Genomic DNA, 18,120 nt, shown 5'->3' with positions numbered 1-18,120 from the left:
TTTTACTACAACACGGTACCCAACTCGGCGAATGCCCGCCCGACATCTTCCCTGGCAGCTACATCAGCACACACTACGTCAATAAGAAAAGAAAATACAACAGTCAGTCTTCGGAACGTTGCGGTCTCCTCCAGAATCCGTTTGTTTGCTGACGACTGTGTAATCTATCGTTCAATCACTAAACCCACTGATAAAGCGCTATCCAAGGTGACCTTAACCACGTACAAGAATGGTGTGACCGCGAGCTTATGAAACTTAATCCTAAAAAATTGCAGAACAGTCTCATTTCACCACCGCCATAACCCTTTTCTGTTCCCGTACGTAATTGATAACGTCGCCCTCGAACAAGTGCATTCATATACGTATCTCACTGTCACCCTATGAAACGCTCTTAACTGCCGCATGCACCTTACTAACGTTATGTCACCTGCAAACAAATCTTCAGGTTTTCTGAAACGTCACCTTCAGCACGCCCCAAAGAATATGAAACTTCAGGCGTACAAGACACTTATCCGGTCTAAATTGGAATATGCGTCTGCAATCTGGAGCCCACACCAAGCATATCTAATTGACTCACTCGAGGCGTTTCAAAACCATGCAATTAGGTTTATTCCTTTTTTGTGTATTCGTATAATACCAGTTTATCATAAAAAAGAATCGCCTCTTTAAAACCTTAACACCCACCGCCGTATTTCCAGCCTCTGCCTTTTTCACAAATTCTTTCACAGCCCTCTTTGTTATCCCTACATTATACCACCAGCCCGCCTATCTTACCGCACTAGTCATCCACTTCAAGTCGCCCGACCACGTATTAAAACGACCATTTTTCAAGGTCTTTCTCTTTACGGAGTACAAGCGACTGGAATAACCTTCCTCATGACGTAGTCACCATTTCCTGCCCATCAACATTTTTCGACCAGTTGTCTACTTATCTTTCACAACGAAAAACTCGAGGCAAATGAAAAATTATATTGTCAACCCACCCCTTCTGTAATACCCCTCGAGGGGTATTTTAGGAAATGATTATGTGATGATGTTCCCTTTATGAACTATCAAAACAACGAATTTTTCTGGTAGAAAACTGACGGAGGAAACGAAAAGAGGCAGAGTAACCACCAGTTGCGGGTATTTGAACTGAATGCGTATGAACAACACTTCTAAACAAATCCAGCGAGCAGAGTTTTTCCCTAAGCCCCCAAAAAATGCGCATCGCCAAGGCAGCTGCTCCTCCGTGTTCATATTGCTGCATTTTAAAACGACACACAAAAAACACCGAAGTGATGGGTGGTCTCTACAATCGTTCAATCTGCACATTTGTTCATAGGTGCAGGATACAATCCGCGTGGACTTACGTTAAACTTTATTAGCAATAAATTTCTTTTTTCCCGATTCGATGAACACAAAAACCGTGTTGCCAAACAGAATTTAGACAATAAGGTAATTTTTATTACCACGGGTATAAATTGGGTAAGAATGTTTTGGTAACCTTACCTTAGTGCGGCACGTTGGCATCAAACACTCCCAACCACCCGAAGAAAATAACGGCCATGCTATTATTCTCGTTTTATCACGTCCACAACTAATAGGAAATCGCTGAAGAACCCTCTGACATTACCGATTCCTTCCTCTGTCAGAAGATATTTTACACGAACTATGCAGCGCCATTAAAGTGCAGCCGTAACATGACCCAGATGTCAGTTGTTAGCACCGAAACAGTATCGAGGGGCCGTAGTATAAAGAGCTGCACGTGCTTAACACCACCCTTACGGTGATATAGTCTGTGCAGGACTCGTTGAGGACGCCAGCGCGCAGGTTCATGTCCACAACGGACACGATGAGGCCCATGCTCTCTTTGGCCTCGAACTCGTAGCCGCAGCCAATGGAGCCCCGACGGTCACGGAGCTGGGTCGCCGTCGCGATGCCGGCTGATCGGGGAGACGAACTGTTCTCCAGCACCAGTTTGTTCTCCTTGTTGTTGCAGAAGTTGTTTAGGGACACTGCATGGCGAAATGAAGGAAGACAAGCGACACAGGGAGCAAAAGTGGCAGGAGCATTTACCGCCTGGTGGTCCTGAAGGATTTGTTCTCAATATTTGAAAAAAAAACGTCTCAAATGCGGGAGAGTAGAGGAGACAACAAACCCATCACTTTTAAACAACCAAGGTTTTTACCCATAAACCATGCATGCGAAAGCCATTTACGTTCCTTGTCGTGTGTGATAAAAAACTGATTGCACCTTTCAATAACGATCAGGAAGGCGGTCTTAGAAACATATCGCCCATTTATTCTACAAAAAGGCATCGAAAAACTTTTTAACGAGAATAGCCCTAGTGAGACGTAATTACCAAGAAGCGGTCCGCACCTACACTTAAGTAATTGCCAGCAAGATGGTTACCCAAAGGAACCTTTGGCGCTTGCTGAGGTGATCGTGGATGCAGCCTCACAATAGTATACGAAAGTACGCTCCACGACAACCTTGTAACCAGGCTAAAACACCCCGCGAAATGGATTGTCTATTTAAAGACAAGTAACAACATTGTGCCAATGGTCCGCCCTTCAGCTACAGCTGGCCATGCCGTATTCTGTAAGTCATAATGAAATAATGAACTGCCTTCATGAATATTAGCTCGGCCATTGCCGCAAAGGGCAGCCAAATGTTCTGTGTCCAGCTTGTAGAACAGAATTCTCAGTGTATTAGTCACTGTGAAGCAGAGTTGGATTTTGTAAGAAAATACTAAACGTGTATACTCATCAGACGTTATTGCTACATTGATGAGGACAACTACAGGTCTTTTTTCCCAGAAAGTTCAAAATGCCACTTTGCACCTGCAGAATTGGAGCTACTGCTCTTAAATTCGCGGGAGATAATAGATAATACGCAGTACCTTAGGGAATGCGGGGGCACTGAATTTACACAGAGCATTTTTTTTTTTTCAGATATGCCCAACTTTTAGCACTTAGAAAGAAGGGACCGATGTCAATTTTTGCGAAACCCCAGTCCCCTCCAATCTCTAAATAAGAGTTATCCTGCATAGTCAAGGCTACCCTTTCTACCGCTTTCACCTGTTCTCCAAAAACCTGCAGGCATTATCGCCAGGAGACAATCTGTGCACCACAAATGACCAGGCACTGAAGCATTACGGTATATATAGCAACCAATGCCACAGACAAGGAAGCGCATACATCCGCAAATTCTCTATGCTACGAACGGTGTGAGCACAACGGCTTCTCATGCGCCTATGGACGTGAGCGTGAGAAAAAAGGGCGTGGTAGTTTCTCCATTAAGGGTGAAACAGGAATGTATCATATATTGCTCCCTAAGAGGCAGAAAGATTCTCCTTTTAAGAGGCAGGAGCGCGTTTCTACCCCTTGGAATGGAGGAAGATTTCCCCCTTTCGTGAGCTAATGGAGGACCGTTCCTCCCCTGGTAGCGTCACCGAAGCAAGGCTTGTCATGCGAGATAGGCCTAGCGAGCTGATCGGTTTGAGGATCGAGGCAGTACAAATACGTAGGTTACTGTGGTTGTGTGCGCTTAAAATGCGCTAAAATAACCAAGACATTACCTACCGAGCACCAGAACTGCAGTTAGCAAGCGATTTCGCCAATCGTATATGCGCGACTTCTTGCATTCGTCTCGCTGCGCGCCCCGCCTACGCGTTCAGAGCGAACGCGCCGCCGTAAACATAGTAGAAGCAGTAGAAGTCATACCGATTGCTTTCAAAATGCCGCCTTTATTTCCGAAAGGCTCGTAACCCCGCCGTTCACCGCACACGAGATGACAAGCATCCAATGCGGCCGTTTGAGAACAACCAGTTGTTGTTAGTCGTTTTACCTTGCTACAACCGATGCATCAAAACGCGGATCGTCTGCAATCGTAAATCTCAGCGCAAAGGCAATGCAGGCAACACGAAAAACGTATCCGTCCCTGTCGCATCCTCGACAATTCTCGCCCTCTAGCGTACTCGAAGTAAAGCAATCGTAAACGTTTTAAACTGACCAATAGATGACGCAAAAAAACGTAGGGGTGAGGAGGGGCAGCTACTAAGCATCACCATCAGTGGGAGTTTGCGTTACCTTGGTTTCCTTTATGGATAACGTATATTATAGCCAACATCACGGAGGCCGCACGTGAGCGGGCACATATTGGGAAGAAACAGAGCACAGCACAGCGACATACACTTCTTTAATGGCAACGCCAACGCACAATACACGCAACCCACAACATATAGTACACTTTTCACATGTCCGCATGATCACAAGCCACAACTAAACATTGAAACGGCCACAAAGTATTTATGACCCTCATCGCCGAGAATGCAGGCAGGAACAGTGAGATGGTTGCTTGTTTCGATAAACCACGGCAGTGCGTAAGCCTTAGGTGGGTTTTGTTATTTCATATAATGTAACCCGTGCAATTGCAAACATTTATTAATTTGACGTTTTGTAAGAAGCAGCAAAATAGCTCAAAGAAGAAAAAAAAACGTTCCATGAAAGAGTACGGCAGGTATGTTTGGGTAATGACACTCATTGCCTCGCCTTCGCTCTTTTAGCGTAGAGCGTATACCACTGGTCAGGCAACCATTCAGCCGAAATGTAACCGAATGGGAGCCTTTTGTTGTTGGTAACTGATGCGTCAATATGCTGCGGTCCGTGCTCGTTGACGAAAAAAGGAGCAGTTTGCAATCATCGCTGACCTCTTTTACCCTTGGGCGTCAGTATAACACGTCCACAAATGCAGTGGTAACGTTGAGCAGGGCGCAGGTGAGCCGCCCACAGCAATACACGGCTGGCGAGCCGTGCGTTAGCGTGGCGGGCACATAATTATAATAATAATAATAATAATAATAATAATAATAATAATAATAATAATAATAATAATAATAAAAAAGACAGCGAGAAAACAAGCAAGCAGCACACTGCAGGATAGGTGTTGCTCATAGTCGTCATATGCGCCCGATCGGCGAAAGCCAGAGTGCAACGATGAACGGTTTCATTTTCGGCGTCGGCGCCGACAGCAGATCACAGACGACAGGGGAGAATATTTCCTCCCCCGTTTCGGCGTTTCGTAGAGGCCGTACAGAGGGCGCTACGTGTAATTAGCTAAACAGAGAATCTCGCTGGTCCGGGGGAGAAAACCCTCGATTTTCTCCCTTTTTCTAACCTTTTTTCTTAGAGTGTGTATGTGCGTGTGCGTTTACGCGCGTGCGTTTGTGTGTGCACGCGTGCGGGAGCGTACTTTTCTGTGTGCTCATTAGCAACCACGGTGCTTAAACGCCATTAACAACGCGAACTGTAATGCTTCTCGCGCGACTTCTTTGAAGAGGGACATCAGATGTTGGGTTACTCCAGAGAAAATATTCGGCGGCAACTTTTGCGGACGCAATGCAACCGAGTCACAGATTAATCATCTCCTGTTGTGTGGATGCCCGCATACTAACGGGTGCTTCCCAGGCGGAAAGTCCGTTCACAACCTCACTCTCATACTACATGCATCCATAGGTCAGGTAAGCTATCTTAGTCTCGAAAAAAATGCTTTGGCGAGCGAACTCATCCCCAAAATAATCCAGTGAGTCTCCATAACTTTGGGCTAGTTGGGTACACATGACAACCTTAGGAAACAGCGCGAAAAACTTGGACAGAGAGAGTAATCTGTCTGCCCTCTCTCCGTCAAAGTTTTTCGCGCTGTTTCCTAAGGAGTCTCCCTAACTTGTAATTTGAACAAAAGCGACTGGTTAGCAACACCAGCATAGGATGTTGTAACGTACGTGGTACGTCTTAAACTCTTCCGCCGAAAGAGGCTCGTGCACACAGCGTACCTGACGTTGCAAACTATATGCAGACTAACAACGAAGCATGAGAAAAGATGTAAAACTCGACAATGGATATACCAAGTGCATGGAAGCGGCTAACTACAGTCCTCGTGTGGTATCCTTACGTCCCACTGAATACGTCACAAGCTTGGTGGTATATTTTGGCTTCCTTTTATCAGGAGACACATACTAAATGGCTTCAAGAAACCTACCAATTTCGTACAGTGATGGATCGGCGGGCTGAATTGCGGCCATTCCCAGGGTGAAGGCCGTTGTGGTCAGTGTGAATACCGATGCAAGCATGCTTCTTCACAACCCCGGCGTTCGCTTTCTCGACAGATGAACTTGCTTCTTCTTCTTTAGCTTTATTTAGCTCTCATGAGCACTCGGTCCGCTTTGTTCACTTCTTTCTTTCTTAGTATGGCGCATGCACGCTAGGGCGGAGGCGGCGGACAGCCGCTACATCCTTTGAGTTATCTGCCACTGTAGGCTATACAAAGGCACTGTCCTTTTAAAGGTATTAAAGGCTCTGTCCTAGGCGAAAACACATTGTCACTATTCCTATTACCTCAAAAACCGAGCTCTGGCGCTAGTCAGCATTGCTACCATAATTCGGAGAGCCATTCACTTTCAACGAGATTTTTCAGCACTATAAGCTGGGCAGGCATACGTTTCCTCTTCCGCACGAGAAACTATGTAAGCCGCACGCAGCCACCGTCAGAACGGTGCAGACCAGGCCTTATCCCAGTCTATGCACTCTCACCTTCAACACAGACACTTCTGAACCGGACTTCCCGGATTGTGGCGAACGTAGCAATTTAGATCATATGCTCTGGCGGTGTCCCTCACTTCGGGGCCCTCAACGCATGACCGAGGAAGAGTGGCGCTCCGACTTGGAGAGCCCCGATCTACTACCCCAGATAAGGGCCGTCCAGAGGGCCCATGACGCGGCGGTGAGGCTCGGCCTCTCCATCCCCACGTGGGAGCAGCCCGCAGCGCTGCCACCCTAAATGGCAGCGGTGCTCCTCAGGACCTTCAATAAAGTTCATGGTCTGTCTGTCGGCTGGTTACCATCTCTAAATGTAACATACAGTTTTACATTTGCATCAATTTCTTAACAATGGGTGGATAAAACAGCCACCCCGGTGGTCGAATTGGCAAGGCCTCGGACGGGTTATCCGATGGTCTTGGCTTCAGGAGTCAGGGTGACATTCATACGGTAACCACCACACGCTGAGAAGTACCGCCCTGGTAGTACCCCTATAACAAAACTGCTGACAACTATCACTGATAAGTTTTTCCCACTTTTTTTGATAGACATTTTGCCCAACTAGCATGCCTCAAGAGTTGAATAAATGAAAAAATAAGTAAAACAAGGCACCGAAGCTACACATGGGCTATGAGGCGCACCGGAGTGGATGGCTCCGAATCAATTTAGACCACCTGCAGATCTTCAGCGCGAGCGGAAATTTCGACACACCGGCGCTTTCGCTTTTCGCCTGCATCTGAAAGGCGGCCAGAGCGGCGGGATCGAATCTTCGTCCTTGGTCTCAGCAGGGCAACGATAGGCATGACACATATTGACGCAGGCGACTAACCGAACAGGTAAAGGTGAATATCATACTAGAATATCCGGAGGGTAAAATGTGCCCCACGCCAACAGCCCTGAGGGTGACGCTGTGGGAATTTATCTCGTTTGAAATTACCTTCGAAGAAATATCATCATTCCACAGCCATACTTAAACATCTGTCGCTGAGGGCCGTATCACGTTGTGGAGATAGACAAGGATCTTAATGTTGACCAACGACAAAATAATTCCCAAACGTCGCAAAGGCAAGCGTCTCAGGGGGCAGATGGGCAAATGAGATCAAGAGGTATGCGCGGATAAATTGGTCGCAGTTAGCAAAAGACCGGGATAATTGGAGGTCTATGTTAGACGCCATTGTACTGCAGTGGGTGTATACAGGCCGGTGATGATGATGATGATAATAATAATAATATTAATAATATAATAATAATAATAATAATAATATAATATTATTAATTTTTATTTACATGGTACTGCCCACCTCTGGTACAAGGTCCTTGGCAGGAGGGGGCGGTAAGAAAAAGAAAAAAAAAGACGGAAAAAGACGCGACATGAAGAAGTAAAAGGAGCAAGAATGTGGCAATATGCCTGGGAAAGGTTTATGTGTAGTGGCATTATTGTAGGCACAATATAAACGACAAAAAGAAGGCACCCAAAAAAAGAAAAGCGTTAATACAACCTGATGCACGCATGCGCAAAAAGATTTGCACAGAGGTAACAACCTATTAGTATCGATAAGATACGAGGCATCTTTTCAGTAGCAATTTCATCCCAACAGAACGCGACAAAGTGAGCAAAAAACTGTCTGTGGGGGGAAACCAGGAAAACATACAAGGGAGCCACAAAGCACAACTGTACACATTGGTCGTCAAGTTACAACTGGAGGCAAAGAATACAAGATATACAACTTCCGTTTTATATCTTGATGGACAGGGGAAATGTACACAAGATGTTATTTTTTCAAAGCATTCATGAATGATTCGACCGTCCTGCATTCTAGCCGATTCCACTCGCGTACACTACGAGGGAAGAACGAATTTTTAAAGTTGTCAGTTTTTCATGAAAATTCCTTCAATTTCTTTGAGTGCTGTGAACGAGTCGAACGCCTAATCACGGGTTCAATATAACCATCCCTACTAATCCCTAGTTTGTCATGGTACAGCAGGTACATGTATTCCTGTCTTTCATAGTATCTTCTTTGCTCTAATTTGGTTAACTGTGCTTTTTCCAAAAATACACTAGGTGAAATACGCCAACTGTAGCTAGCGTACACGAAGCGAATAGCTTTCCTCTGAATGTTTTCTAATTTAGTAATGTTCAACTTAGTATAAGGGTCCCAAACTATAGACGCGTACTCAAGTATGGGCCTAACGTAAGTTTTATAGGCTAACAATTTTATTTTCTGCGTGTATTTTCGTAAAGTTCTCCTCAGGTACCCAAGGCTCCGCATGGCTTTCTTTTGAATGTAAGCAATATGTTGGTTCCACTTCAAATCGGAAGAAATAATAACGCCTAAATACTTGAATTGATCCACACTTGTAAGCACATGATCTTTGATGCGGTAGGTAAATTTTAAAGGCTCCCGCTTTCGCGTAATGGTCACTGCTACAGTTTTTAGGATGTTAATTTTCATTTGCCATGTTTCACACCACTGAAATATACTTTCGAGTGATGCGTTTAAAAGGGCCTGGTCAGCAGGGCTGTGAACTTCTTGATACAGAACGCAATCGTCTGCGAATAGACGTACCTTTACGGGCAGGGCATCTGCTATATCATTGATAAAGATTAAGAAAAATAATGGCCCTAGGACGAACCTTTGCGGAATACCGGACTGTACTGGTTGGGGACTTGAGCGGACACCTCAAGTCCCCAATAATAGAAATAACATTAATAATAATATTATAGTATAATAATGGTGGTTGTGGTGGTGGTAATGGTAGTGGTGGTGATGACGATGATGAAACACGTGGAACAGCTGCATGCGACTCCAAATTTTGTGCGACACAGCCCTTCCAGTATTTACTGACATGTTTTTTTATCGGCGAAGCCGAATAGGGGCCCGGGCTGTCGGCGTCTCAGGTCGTCGTCGTCGTCTCATGTCGTAGTATCATGTAGGCATGGTACTAAAACACCGGGACACTCGTTTTCCAACGCCTCGCGCTAGAAGGTGACGCGTAATAAAAGAACACATCGGGACACTCGTTTTCCAACGCCTCACGCTAGAACGCTTCGTCCTTATAAGACACGACACTTAAAGCAAAGTTGTGTGCCTCTACCCACAACGGTTTCATCTCTGCGGGCAAAAACACCAAGGCGCCAAGATTACACATATACACTGCATGTTTTTCCCCGCCCAAGGTTTCACGCAACGGCTGCATCTGCGTGGGGGAAAACGGCGAGGCGCCAAGAATACCCTTATACACTCCATGCTTCTCCCCTCTCCAGGTTTCACGACAGTGGAAATGGCCCCGGATATTTTTTTCCGGGTGGCACGCTAAATTTGATGCAATACGTATTTCACAGTTTTTGCCACTGCAGGCACACCGCTAAAAACTCACATTACCCTACCCGAAAGCTCCGTTTATTCTGTCGAATATAATTGCGTATCCCTTGTTTAAGTTAGTAGCAGACGTGTGGTTACGTGCAAAAAGATTCGTAAAGTTGAGTGTAAAAGTTCGTTTGCCTTCTAACGCGTTCCCATATCTTGTTTTCGCCCTAGGAATACTTTACAACGTTCAAAATTTTATCAAGATGCTGAATTGAGACGTTCCTCAAAGTTTGATTCAACTACAGCGGTGAATTTCCAAGGCGCTCTCTTCGGGTTCTCTTCCAAGGCACAGAACCCGATTCTGTAAAGTTGTTGGAACAATACATTTATATATAATTCTTTCTGGTTGCCTTCTAGGATGACCACCGGCATGTCGTTCAAACAATAGGCTGTCTATTTTTTTCTCTCAGGGTCGACGAGAGATGTGTAGGACGTCATAGGGCTCAACACAAAAGCCGCTTCTGTGGAAAACATATATTCGTCTGACAAAAATGTTTGTTTTATTGTGTCCCGGATATAGTTCGTGTTCAGCCCGCGAGGACCGAGCCATCCACGCAGGCACAGCGCCAGTTCAGGCCGCGGTGTCAACATGGCTCTCCTGGAGCCAGCACGTGTTGCGGTTTTGATTCTAGGTGAGACTTTTCCTTTTCTCGTTCTTTGCCCGGCGAACTGAAGCACAGAGCTTTTTTTGCTGAACTTTTCGCCACAGGTTTTGAGGAGCTTAAGTCCCAGTATTTCCAATATGTTTCACCCTGTAGAAACAAACACTTCTAAAAATAAAAGAAAAAGAGCAGCGAGGAAAAATTGTTGCATTAGAAAATGTTAGATTTTAATAAGAGGCGAAACCAAGCCAGGATAACACTATCCTGAAAATAAATCATTTTTCCTGTATAGCAAAGCTCGCTATTCACTTCAGAATTAAAATATTTGTCGTTGTCAAAATATTTCGTTACTGATAGGCAAGGTTGATGAAAAATCGTTCTTTAATCTCTCGCTTGATGCCTGATGCCACGCGGAGATTATACAGGAGCCTCTTTTCCCTCCATCCCCAGTTTAGCTTATGTTGTAGCTGATAAATGTCGACTTATGTAGCAACTTCGTGATGAACCATAGATATTAAGTGAAATGTCTGGTTTTATGGTATAATTTTCTGATAACAATTGACCTCCGCCGCACCCGGGTTGCAAGTGTTAGTAAGAATTGTAGTGGCACACGCGCATTTCTTGCCATTACAGCAATGCGAGTGGGGAAGCACATAATTCCTGGAGGACAAATGCTTCTATTTTGATAGGAAAAACTTAAAATGGGTTAGAAGGCTTTTGAGCTTACACCCTAATCAAAACCGCAAGGACTTTAAGCTTTTTTTATGTTTTACTTCGCTCAGGACAAACTTGAAGGTTGTGAAATTTCACACACTTCAGTCAGTTTCTGCTCTAAAAAGGAGAAACTTCTTGGGGGGAAGGGCGGAGTGTTCATGTTTGTTGTGTCTTTGAGACTAGTAGCTTAGTTCAATGCCCCCCGACGTCGAGTTGCACCCATTTGCTCATTTACTTCTGTGATATGTCTGACTGGCATCAAAGTTTGGCGAACAGGTCTGTCAGAAACATAAACTTTTTGCTCTGCCCTATCAAAGTGTATGGCAACCTGGACTGTAAGTCCTTGAAGGTACTCCACTCCTAGTTTGTAGTTTCGAAAACTCTTCTGCAAAAACTAAAACAGGACTGGTATTCGTAATGAGCGTTCCCATATTTAATACTGGTCTTTTTTTCTATTCAGGCATACTTATTGCCTCCAGCAATGTACACGGTGGGACAAAGGGTACGTACATTTTCTTGTGCTTACATGCTGGTGCTCAGCGTTTGCAACTTAAACTGCGTCGTCAGGACTACTCCGTTTGGCTAAAAATATTTTTGGAAGTTGAAAAGTCTATAAAAACTGTTTCCTTAGTCGCGATACCTAAGAGTGCAAAAAAACTTGCTGACACGTTATTACGTGGCAACTACGTAAACACATTATCGCGACTAACAACGAGGAATCATCAAAAAGGAATCCCTCAAGTGATTATGGTTACCAGAAATACGTGTCGTTAAAACTCAATATACCGCTTGATATTAGCGATAAAGTAATTACTAAGTTACGATGATACGACCAATTTCTAAAAACGGAGAATTACACGAAGGCAGTGCGCCTAAAACTTAAACCCGCGCCAAAACAATACAGCCGAAGGCTGGGTGCAACCTATGAGCGGTTCTTGTAATTTGATGACTATTTCATTCATTGGAACTTCAAGCGCGATAAACAAGGGTCATCCTTTGTCTAAGGGGCACTGCGGCTTAGTTTATTTCAGGTTCTCACTGGAGGCCGAATTCTGCTTGTGTTCCCATTTATATCCCAAGCCACAGTGACGTCAGTTTAGTCAGCCCCTTATTTCCTAAACTTTTCGAAGAAAGAATAATTTATCCGCTTCGGCGGAGGCTCTAGAGGAGCATACAAAGCCCAACAGTGTACTGTGTTGGGTATATAAAATTAAGTGATTAAGAACAATCTTTCGGGTTAGGCGAAGTTGTGAAGAATATTTGTAAGCCCTTCACTAACAACAGTTCTGCGGGCTTTAGTGGGAATTCCCGTTAAAGTTTCTATGCGCAGATTGAGTACGCAAATTTTACTTTCCTCAATGCTTTATTTCCACAGCATTGTCCTACTCACCTTGTCTACTCAAGCCTGTAAGCTCTGTAAAGATACGACAGGTCAGCCACTGGTGACATTAAGTGGTGACAAATTTAACACCAAACTAAAACACTTTGGTTAAGCTCCGCCCTTTTTTTACTTTTCTATTAAGGAATCATTTTCAAGGATTTCAGTGTTTCTCTGTGCACAAAGTACCAGCTCAAAAGACGACCTCTAGAGGAAGATGTCTTCGCGCAAGTTGATACTCAGCTGGAGCACACATAACAGCGCTAAAGGTGGGGGAAGGCTTGGAAGAAAAACAAGACAAGACAAGCGCTGACTGCGACGTGTTAATCGAACAGCTAAAACACACGTAGATATATCCTGCCAACACACGAGTCTCATGGTGAACAGTTGGGAGTCAGTGCAATTTTGTTCTGTCTCCTTTTATTTCTTCTCTTTCTGCTTTCGTCTGCCTGTAATCTATGGGGCCTTTTCTTTCCCTCTCCCCCTTCCCCTGCCGAGTAGCATGTCGGTGTCGAAATTCCGGCAAACATCTCGGCTTTCTCTTCTAATAAAGAGCCTTCTCTCTCTCTCTCTCTCTCTCTCTCTCTCTCTCTCTCTCTCTCTCTCTCTCTCTCTCTCTCTCTTTCTCAGTGCTGGTCCTTTCCTGTCTGTCTCACAAGCTTTCGTGCACATTTCACGCTTTTATTAGCTTTAATATCTAAAGGACGATTTTCCCAGTCATTATTTTATTAGATCGTTGGTGCATTTAGGGTACTTAATCACAAGCCAAGTAATTGTCAAGTGAGTTTTTAGTGTTTTCTTATGGCATCTGCAGCTGCTAAGGTAGATGTTCGGTCCCATCTTATAAATTTTCTCGTGTCACCACGTCCAAAATAACTGCTACCAAAGCATTTATAGAGGATAACGTCTCCAGGCAAATCATTCATTTGAGGCTTCAAATGTGTCCTCACAGCATCAAGCTTTCGTGTTTCGGTGCTTTGAATATGTGCAGAACAAGTATTTATCATTTCACCTCACTAGGCGAAACGCAAGAAAATGCCTTATCATGAATACCTTATCATACGCTGGTGTATAACACCCCCACTCAAACTACTTAAGAAATGCAGGAAATTATTTCCGTATTCCGTTCGAAGAAACCCCATAATGGCGAACTCAATAATCAGCAAGCCCACGACGCAGCAAGGGAGTGCCTCCTAACCTCTCCTTCCATGATTTCCAACCCTCCACCGGCGCCTACTCCAGTAACTTGGTATTTGCAGCGCCAACGCTTCCAACAAGAAAGTCGTAAGCGGCTCGAAGACATTACCCCTCAGGGCTTCCTGCCCACTGGAATCCCCCTCAGACGGCAAGAAGAAATTTTTATTAACAAGGCCTACGCAAACGCGGCATATACCCCCAACGTAACCCGAAAATGGTTTAACGGCGCCACTTCCCTCACATCGGCACCCACGTGTACCTTTTGTGGGCAGGCTACAACGCCTAACCTACATCATTTAATCTGGCACTGTACGACATTCGAGAAGGGCAGAGCCGCCCTGCTTGATAAGTGGCCACTGCCATCTGACGCTCAAGCGCACTTACAGCTACTCCGGGGTAACGCATCCTTACTCGGAGCAATAGGCCGATACGCACTAGAGAGTGGTCTCTACAGAGCAGTATAGAGCGGGCCTGACCATGTTTTTTTTAGGCGGCACCCAAGAACGAAGACGCCCTCGAAAGGATCTATGATCCCACAATGAACTTTAGTGGTATCCCTCTTCATCCCCTCCCCACTTACCTCCTTCCCCCCCAAAGGGCTTCGTGCCTCCTTTAAATAAAGCGCATTCATTCATTCATTCATTCATTCATCTAACATATCCCTCCAGGCCTCGCTTAAACGTGTTCCGTCAATGCCAATAGCAGATTCATCATTCAGAAAGCTAAATTTTCATTCTCACAATCCACACTGCGTCCAGGGTCCTTCATGCACGCTTTATTTAGCTGTCCGCAACACCTCTCAAATTGTCCTTAAGCGCCCGAACTTTTTTCTTGCTGCTGTAAAAAAGGATTGCTTATTCACAAGCCCTCAAGATTTTATTGAACATTTGGTGCAGGGCATAAAGTGCTTACGCCACATGTAATTGCCAAAGAAAGTAGAGGAAATAATTTATCAGTACGCTGTTCCAAAACCTAAAGCATGTAAGACAAAAAAAAACGCATGAAAATTGTCAGTATAATGCAATTTGCGACAGCAGCAAAAAGTAGTCAAACTGACGTGCACGTTTGTGTTGTTGTTGTTGTTGTTGTTGTTGTTGTTGTTGTTGTTGTTGTTGTTGCTTTCGTTTAGCAGACTGCGACGCTAAGAGACCCCGAAGCTGCTTGCAAAATGTCACGCCTCGGTCAACTTGAATTTGAATTAGGACAAAAACTTAGCCACACCATAGTTTTCTAACCTAGAGAGCAACAAATGAATGAAATCACAGAAGCGCACTGCGTAATAGTTCCGGGACATTTTGTGCAAGCTAAATATTTTTGACTGGGAAAGAAGGGGCATACTTAAAGCGAACATTAACGCATAGGGTATATTCCTGTACAGTTCATTCTTGTGACTTTTCAAGGTTTTTATTACTGCCGATGTATATTTCATCTCCTTTTATAAAATATTTGAGTCTCCTGGTATTCACAGTTTTTTCTTCATGTGAACGCTTACCAACCTACCTAATTATCCGTGTTACTAATTTAACCAGGTACCCCACTTGCAAAAAGCCGTTCAATGGCACATAAATTCTGCGCCTTTTACAGGGGCGGTGCAGCCGCAGTCGCAGCCTGAGCAGTCAGGGCCTTCCGGCGGGAGCAGCCCTTCCCCAACGGAATCGTTAGGGTCTGGGGGGTCCCGACCTCAAGCAGGTCGACAAACGGAGCCTGGCGCTCAACCACAAGGCCAGCCTCGAGAGGGGCCTCAGACTCAGCCTGGAGGGCAGCCCCGGGAGACACCTATGGGTCCACGTCCGGGACAAACTCAGGGACAGTCTGCTTCCCCCCGTGGGTCTCGTCGTCGGTCGCGGCTTCCTGGACAGCCACGCCGTCGGCGACCGTCTCAGCCCCGTCCGTCGCCACCGTTTCAATTTCCTGGCCGTGAGCTTAGGAGGGGATGCATCGAACTCAAGCTTCTTGGTCTCGAAGGCATTCATCCCGGACACCTCGGTGCCTTTCCAAGCGGCCGTAAGCTTCAACGCAGCGGGGTCGAGGGCTCTCGCGTGTGGTCGTGGCTTGGACGGAATCAAGGTCGTGGTCTGTGGGGTGGAACGCTCGGCTCTGATTTCTGGCTCAGCCCACTGCGAGCCTACTTATGGGGCCCGTGGCGCGTACTCAGAACCGGAGCCTGGGTAAACCGCAATGGGCAGCGCTTGTGGATCCCATTACCCCTATACGGTTTCGGGAGAACTGTCGACCTCTCTAACAGCGTCAATATCGACGACCGACTGACAAGCGGCGTAGAGACAGGATTTTCCCGACGTGCTAGGAATGGACGATGGGGAGAATGGGCCCTTGGAGGAGATTCGTGGAGCCCAAGTGGCGGTTTCGGTCAAGGTGGTAGATTAGGTGCAGGTGGCAGGATGGATTTAGGAAGCCTATTGGGCCAGGGGGGACCATGGGGACAAAATATGGGCTTTGGGCAAGGAGGTGACTTGGGTCAATGGGGCAGTTTGAGTCAAGGAAGTGGTTTGGGCCAAGGAGGACCATGGGGGCAACCTTGGGGTTCTGGTCAAAGAGAAGGCTTGAGCCAAGGGTCTAGAGGGCGGCAACAAGGTGGATGGAGCCTAGGAGGATTGTGGGGACAAAACGGGGGTCCCGGTGGTTTAGGTGGTAGCTTCGGTCAAGGTAGCAGGTGGGGTCAAGGAAGCAATGGATTGGGCGAAGCAGGCTTAGACTTGGGTCAAGGAGGCGGGCTGGGTTTAGGAGGTGGATGGGGACAAGGAAGCAGGTGGAGCCAAGGAGGTGGTACATGGGGCCAAGGAGGCTTAGGATTAGGCTTGGGTCAAGGAGGCGGGCTAGGATTAGGAGGTGGATGGGGCGAAGGAGGACCATGGGGACAAAACGGAGGTTTTGGTCAAGATGGTGGTTTCGGTCAGGGTAGCATATGGAGCCTAGGAGGCCGCAGGTGGAGCCAAGGAGGTTTGGGGCTAAGCTTGGGTCGACCAAGCGGGTCAAGCCTAGGAGGATTATTCAGCCAAGGTAGTGGTACAACTAGGCGAGGAAGTACAGGAATTGGATTTGGTCAAGGAAGCGGGCCCGGTCAAGCAGGCGGGTTGAGACTAGGAGGAACGTTGGGCCTAAACGGGGGCTTTGGTCAGGAAGGTGTATTCGGCCTGGGTATTAGATTGGGCCAAGGAAGCTCAGGTGTTGCAGGACAAGGAATTGGCAGTTTGTTTGGTATAGGATTGGGTGGAAGAGGTACCTCACCCTTTTCGCGTCGACTGCAGCGAGGTGGCCGCACTTGGCGTAGTGCCCTGGGAGGTATTGGGGGCTATGGTGACTCCGGCCCTTCGGTTAGCAGGTTCGGAGAATTCAGTTTTGGAAGGCAGGGGCGTAGTCGTTCAGCTAGGTTGCTTGGAACATCGAGCCGTAGGAACCCATTTAGTCTCTGGGTTTTGGGTGGCGGAAGCGGAAGTGGCCAGTTTGGTAGACGTCCTGGTTCTCTCAGCGGCAGGTGGAGCTACGGTAGTTCTTTGGGCAGTGGAACCGGAAGTGGCTGGCCCTCCAGAAGTATGTGGACACTGTCACAATCATCGCTTTCCCCGTCTCGATTTGGTAGCCCGTATGGAGGGTGGTACACTTGGACGTCATATGGGCCCCGGGGAAGGTCCATGTGGACTCGGCTTAGTGGAGATTCATTGGGGCAGTTTGGATTGGGACGTGGTCAAAGTCGATTAGGAAGTTCCAGCGAGTTGGGGCAAAGCAGAATTCGACAATAGTTTCGGATCAAAGAATGTTTACTAATGCACGTGGCCTACAAGCATTATACTGCAAGCCAAATAAGACGAATACTATGCAAAAGTAAAGCATTTATTGACCAATAAAATACAAACACGTTGATATCCAGGATGCTCTAAGTTACTTCCTACAGCTTTGCACTGAATAAAACCAGAACTCGCCTAATAAAACGCTCCAAATTTATGTTTTATGTCTCTATATTGGAACATCTCCTCGTTTTGGTGCGGGTGAAATCGGGATCTTACGAATAACCAAGGTTAAATAAACCTTACACTTCGTTCCAACGTACTACAACCCATTCGCCTAATTGGAGCGGCTTGGCAAGTAGTCGAATAAAGATAAAACCCAACTATGGGCCAAGCTGAAGCCTACCTTACTGAATCTCTGTAGAACCAAGTATTCTCAAAACAAGCCGTAAATGAGCCCTCGACCGTCTGGTAATAAAAATAGATGTAACAGATAATGCAGCTCGAATCTTGCCGATGTCGTATTGCTAGTTTATCCAG

General features: G+C 46.1%; 2 protein-coding genes across 2 annotated transcripts in view; one reads left to right on the top strand and one right to left on the bottom strand.

Moving 5' to 3' along the window:
• The window catches only part of LOC144148105 (uncharacterized), a 33,900-nt gene extending 27,118 nt beyond the window's left edge, over nucleotides 1–6,782 (bottom strand). Inside the window, exons 1-2 of the mRNA XM_077679694.1 lie at nucleotides 6,725–6,782; nucleotides 1,768–1,997 (exon numbers count right to left, since the gene is read on the bottom strand). Of these exons, the coding sequence (XP_077535820.1) occupies nucleotides 1,768–1,997; nucleotides 6,725–6,782 (288 nt within the window). The remainder of the gene's footprint in view (nucleotides 1–1,767; nucleotides 1,998–6,724) is intronic.
• A 3,644-nt stretch (nucleotides 6,783–10,426) lies between these two features.
• On the top strand, nucleotides 10,427–17,797 carry LOC144148109 (uncharacterized). The gene is made up of 3 exons (XM_077679698.1): nucleotides 10,427–10,578; nucleotides 11,723–11,764; nucleotides 15,422–17,797. Exons 1-3 carry the CDS (start codon nucleotides 10,536–10,538, stop codon nucleotides 17,593–17,595), a joined length of 2,259 nt encoding a protein of 752 aa, XP_077535824.1. The 5' UTR covers nucleotides 10,427–10,535; the 3' UTR covers nucleotides 17,596–17,797.
• Nucleotides 17,798–18,120: the final 323 nt, after the last annotated feature.

Source organism: Haemaphysalis longicornis, unplaced genomic scaffold, assembly GCF_048455015.1.
Source record: "Haemaphysalis longicornis isolate Haplotype H1 unplaced genomic scaffold, Haemaphysalis longicornis Haplotype H1 scaffold_77, whole genome shotgun sequence".
In the NCBI taxonomy this organism is placed as follows: Eukaryota; Metazoa; Arthropoda; class Arachnida; order Ixodida; family Ixodidae; genus Haemaphysalis; species Haemaphysalis longicornis.
The sequence above is the reverse complement of the archived record's forward strand: the minus strand, read 5'-3'. Positions and strand labels throughout refer to the sequence as shown.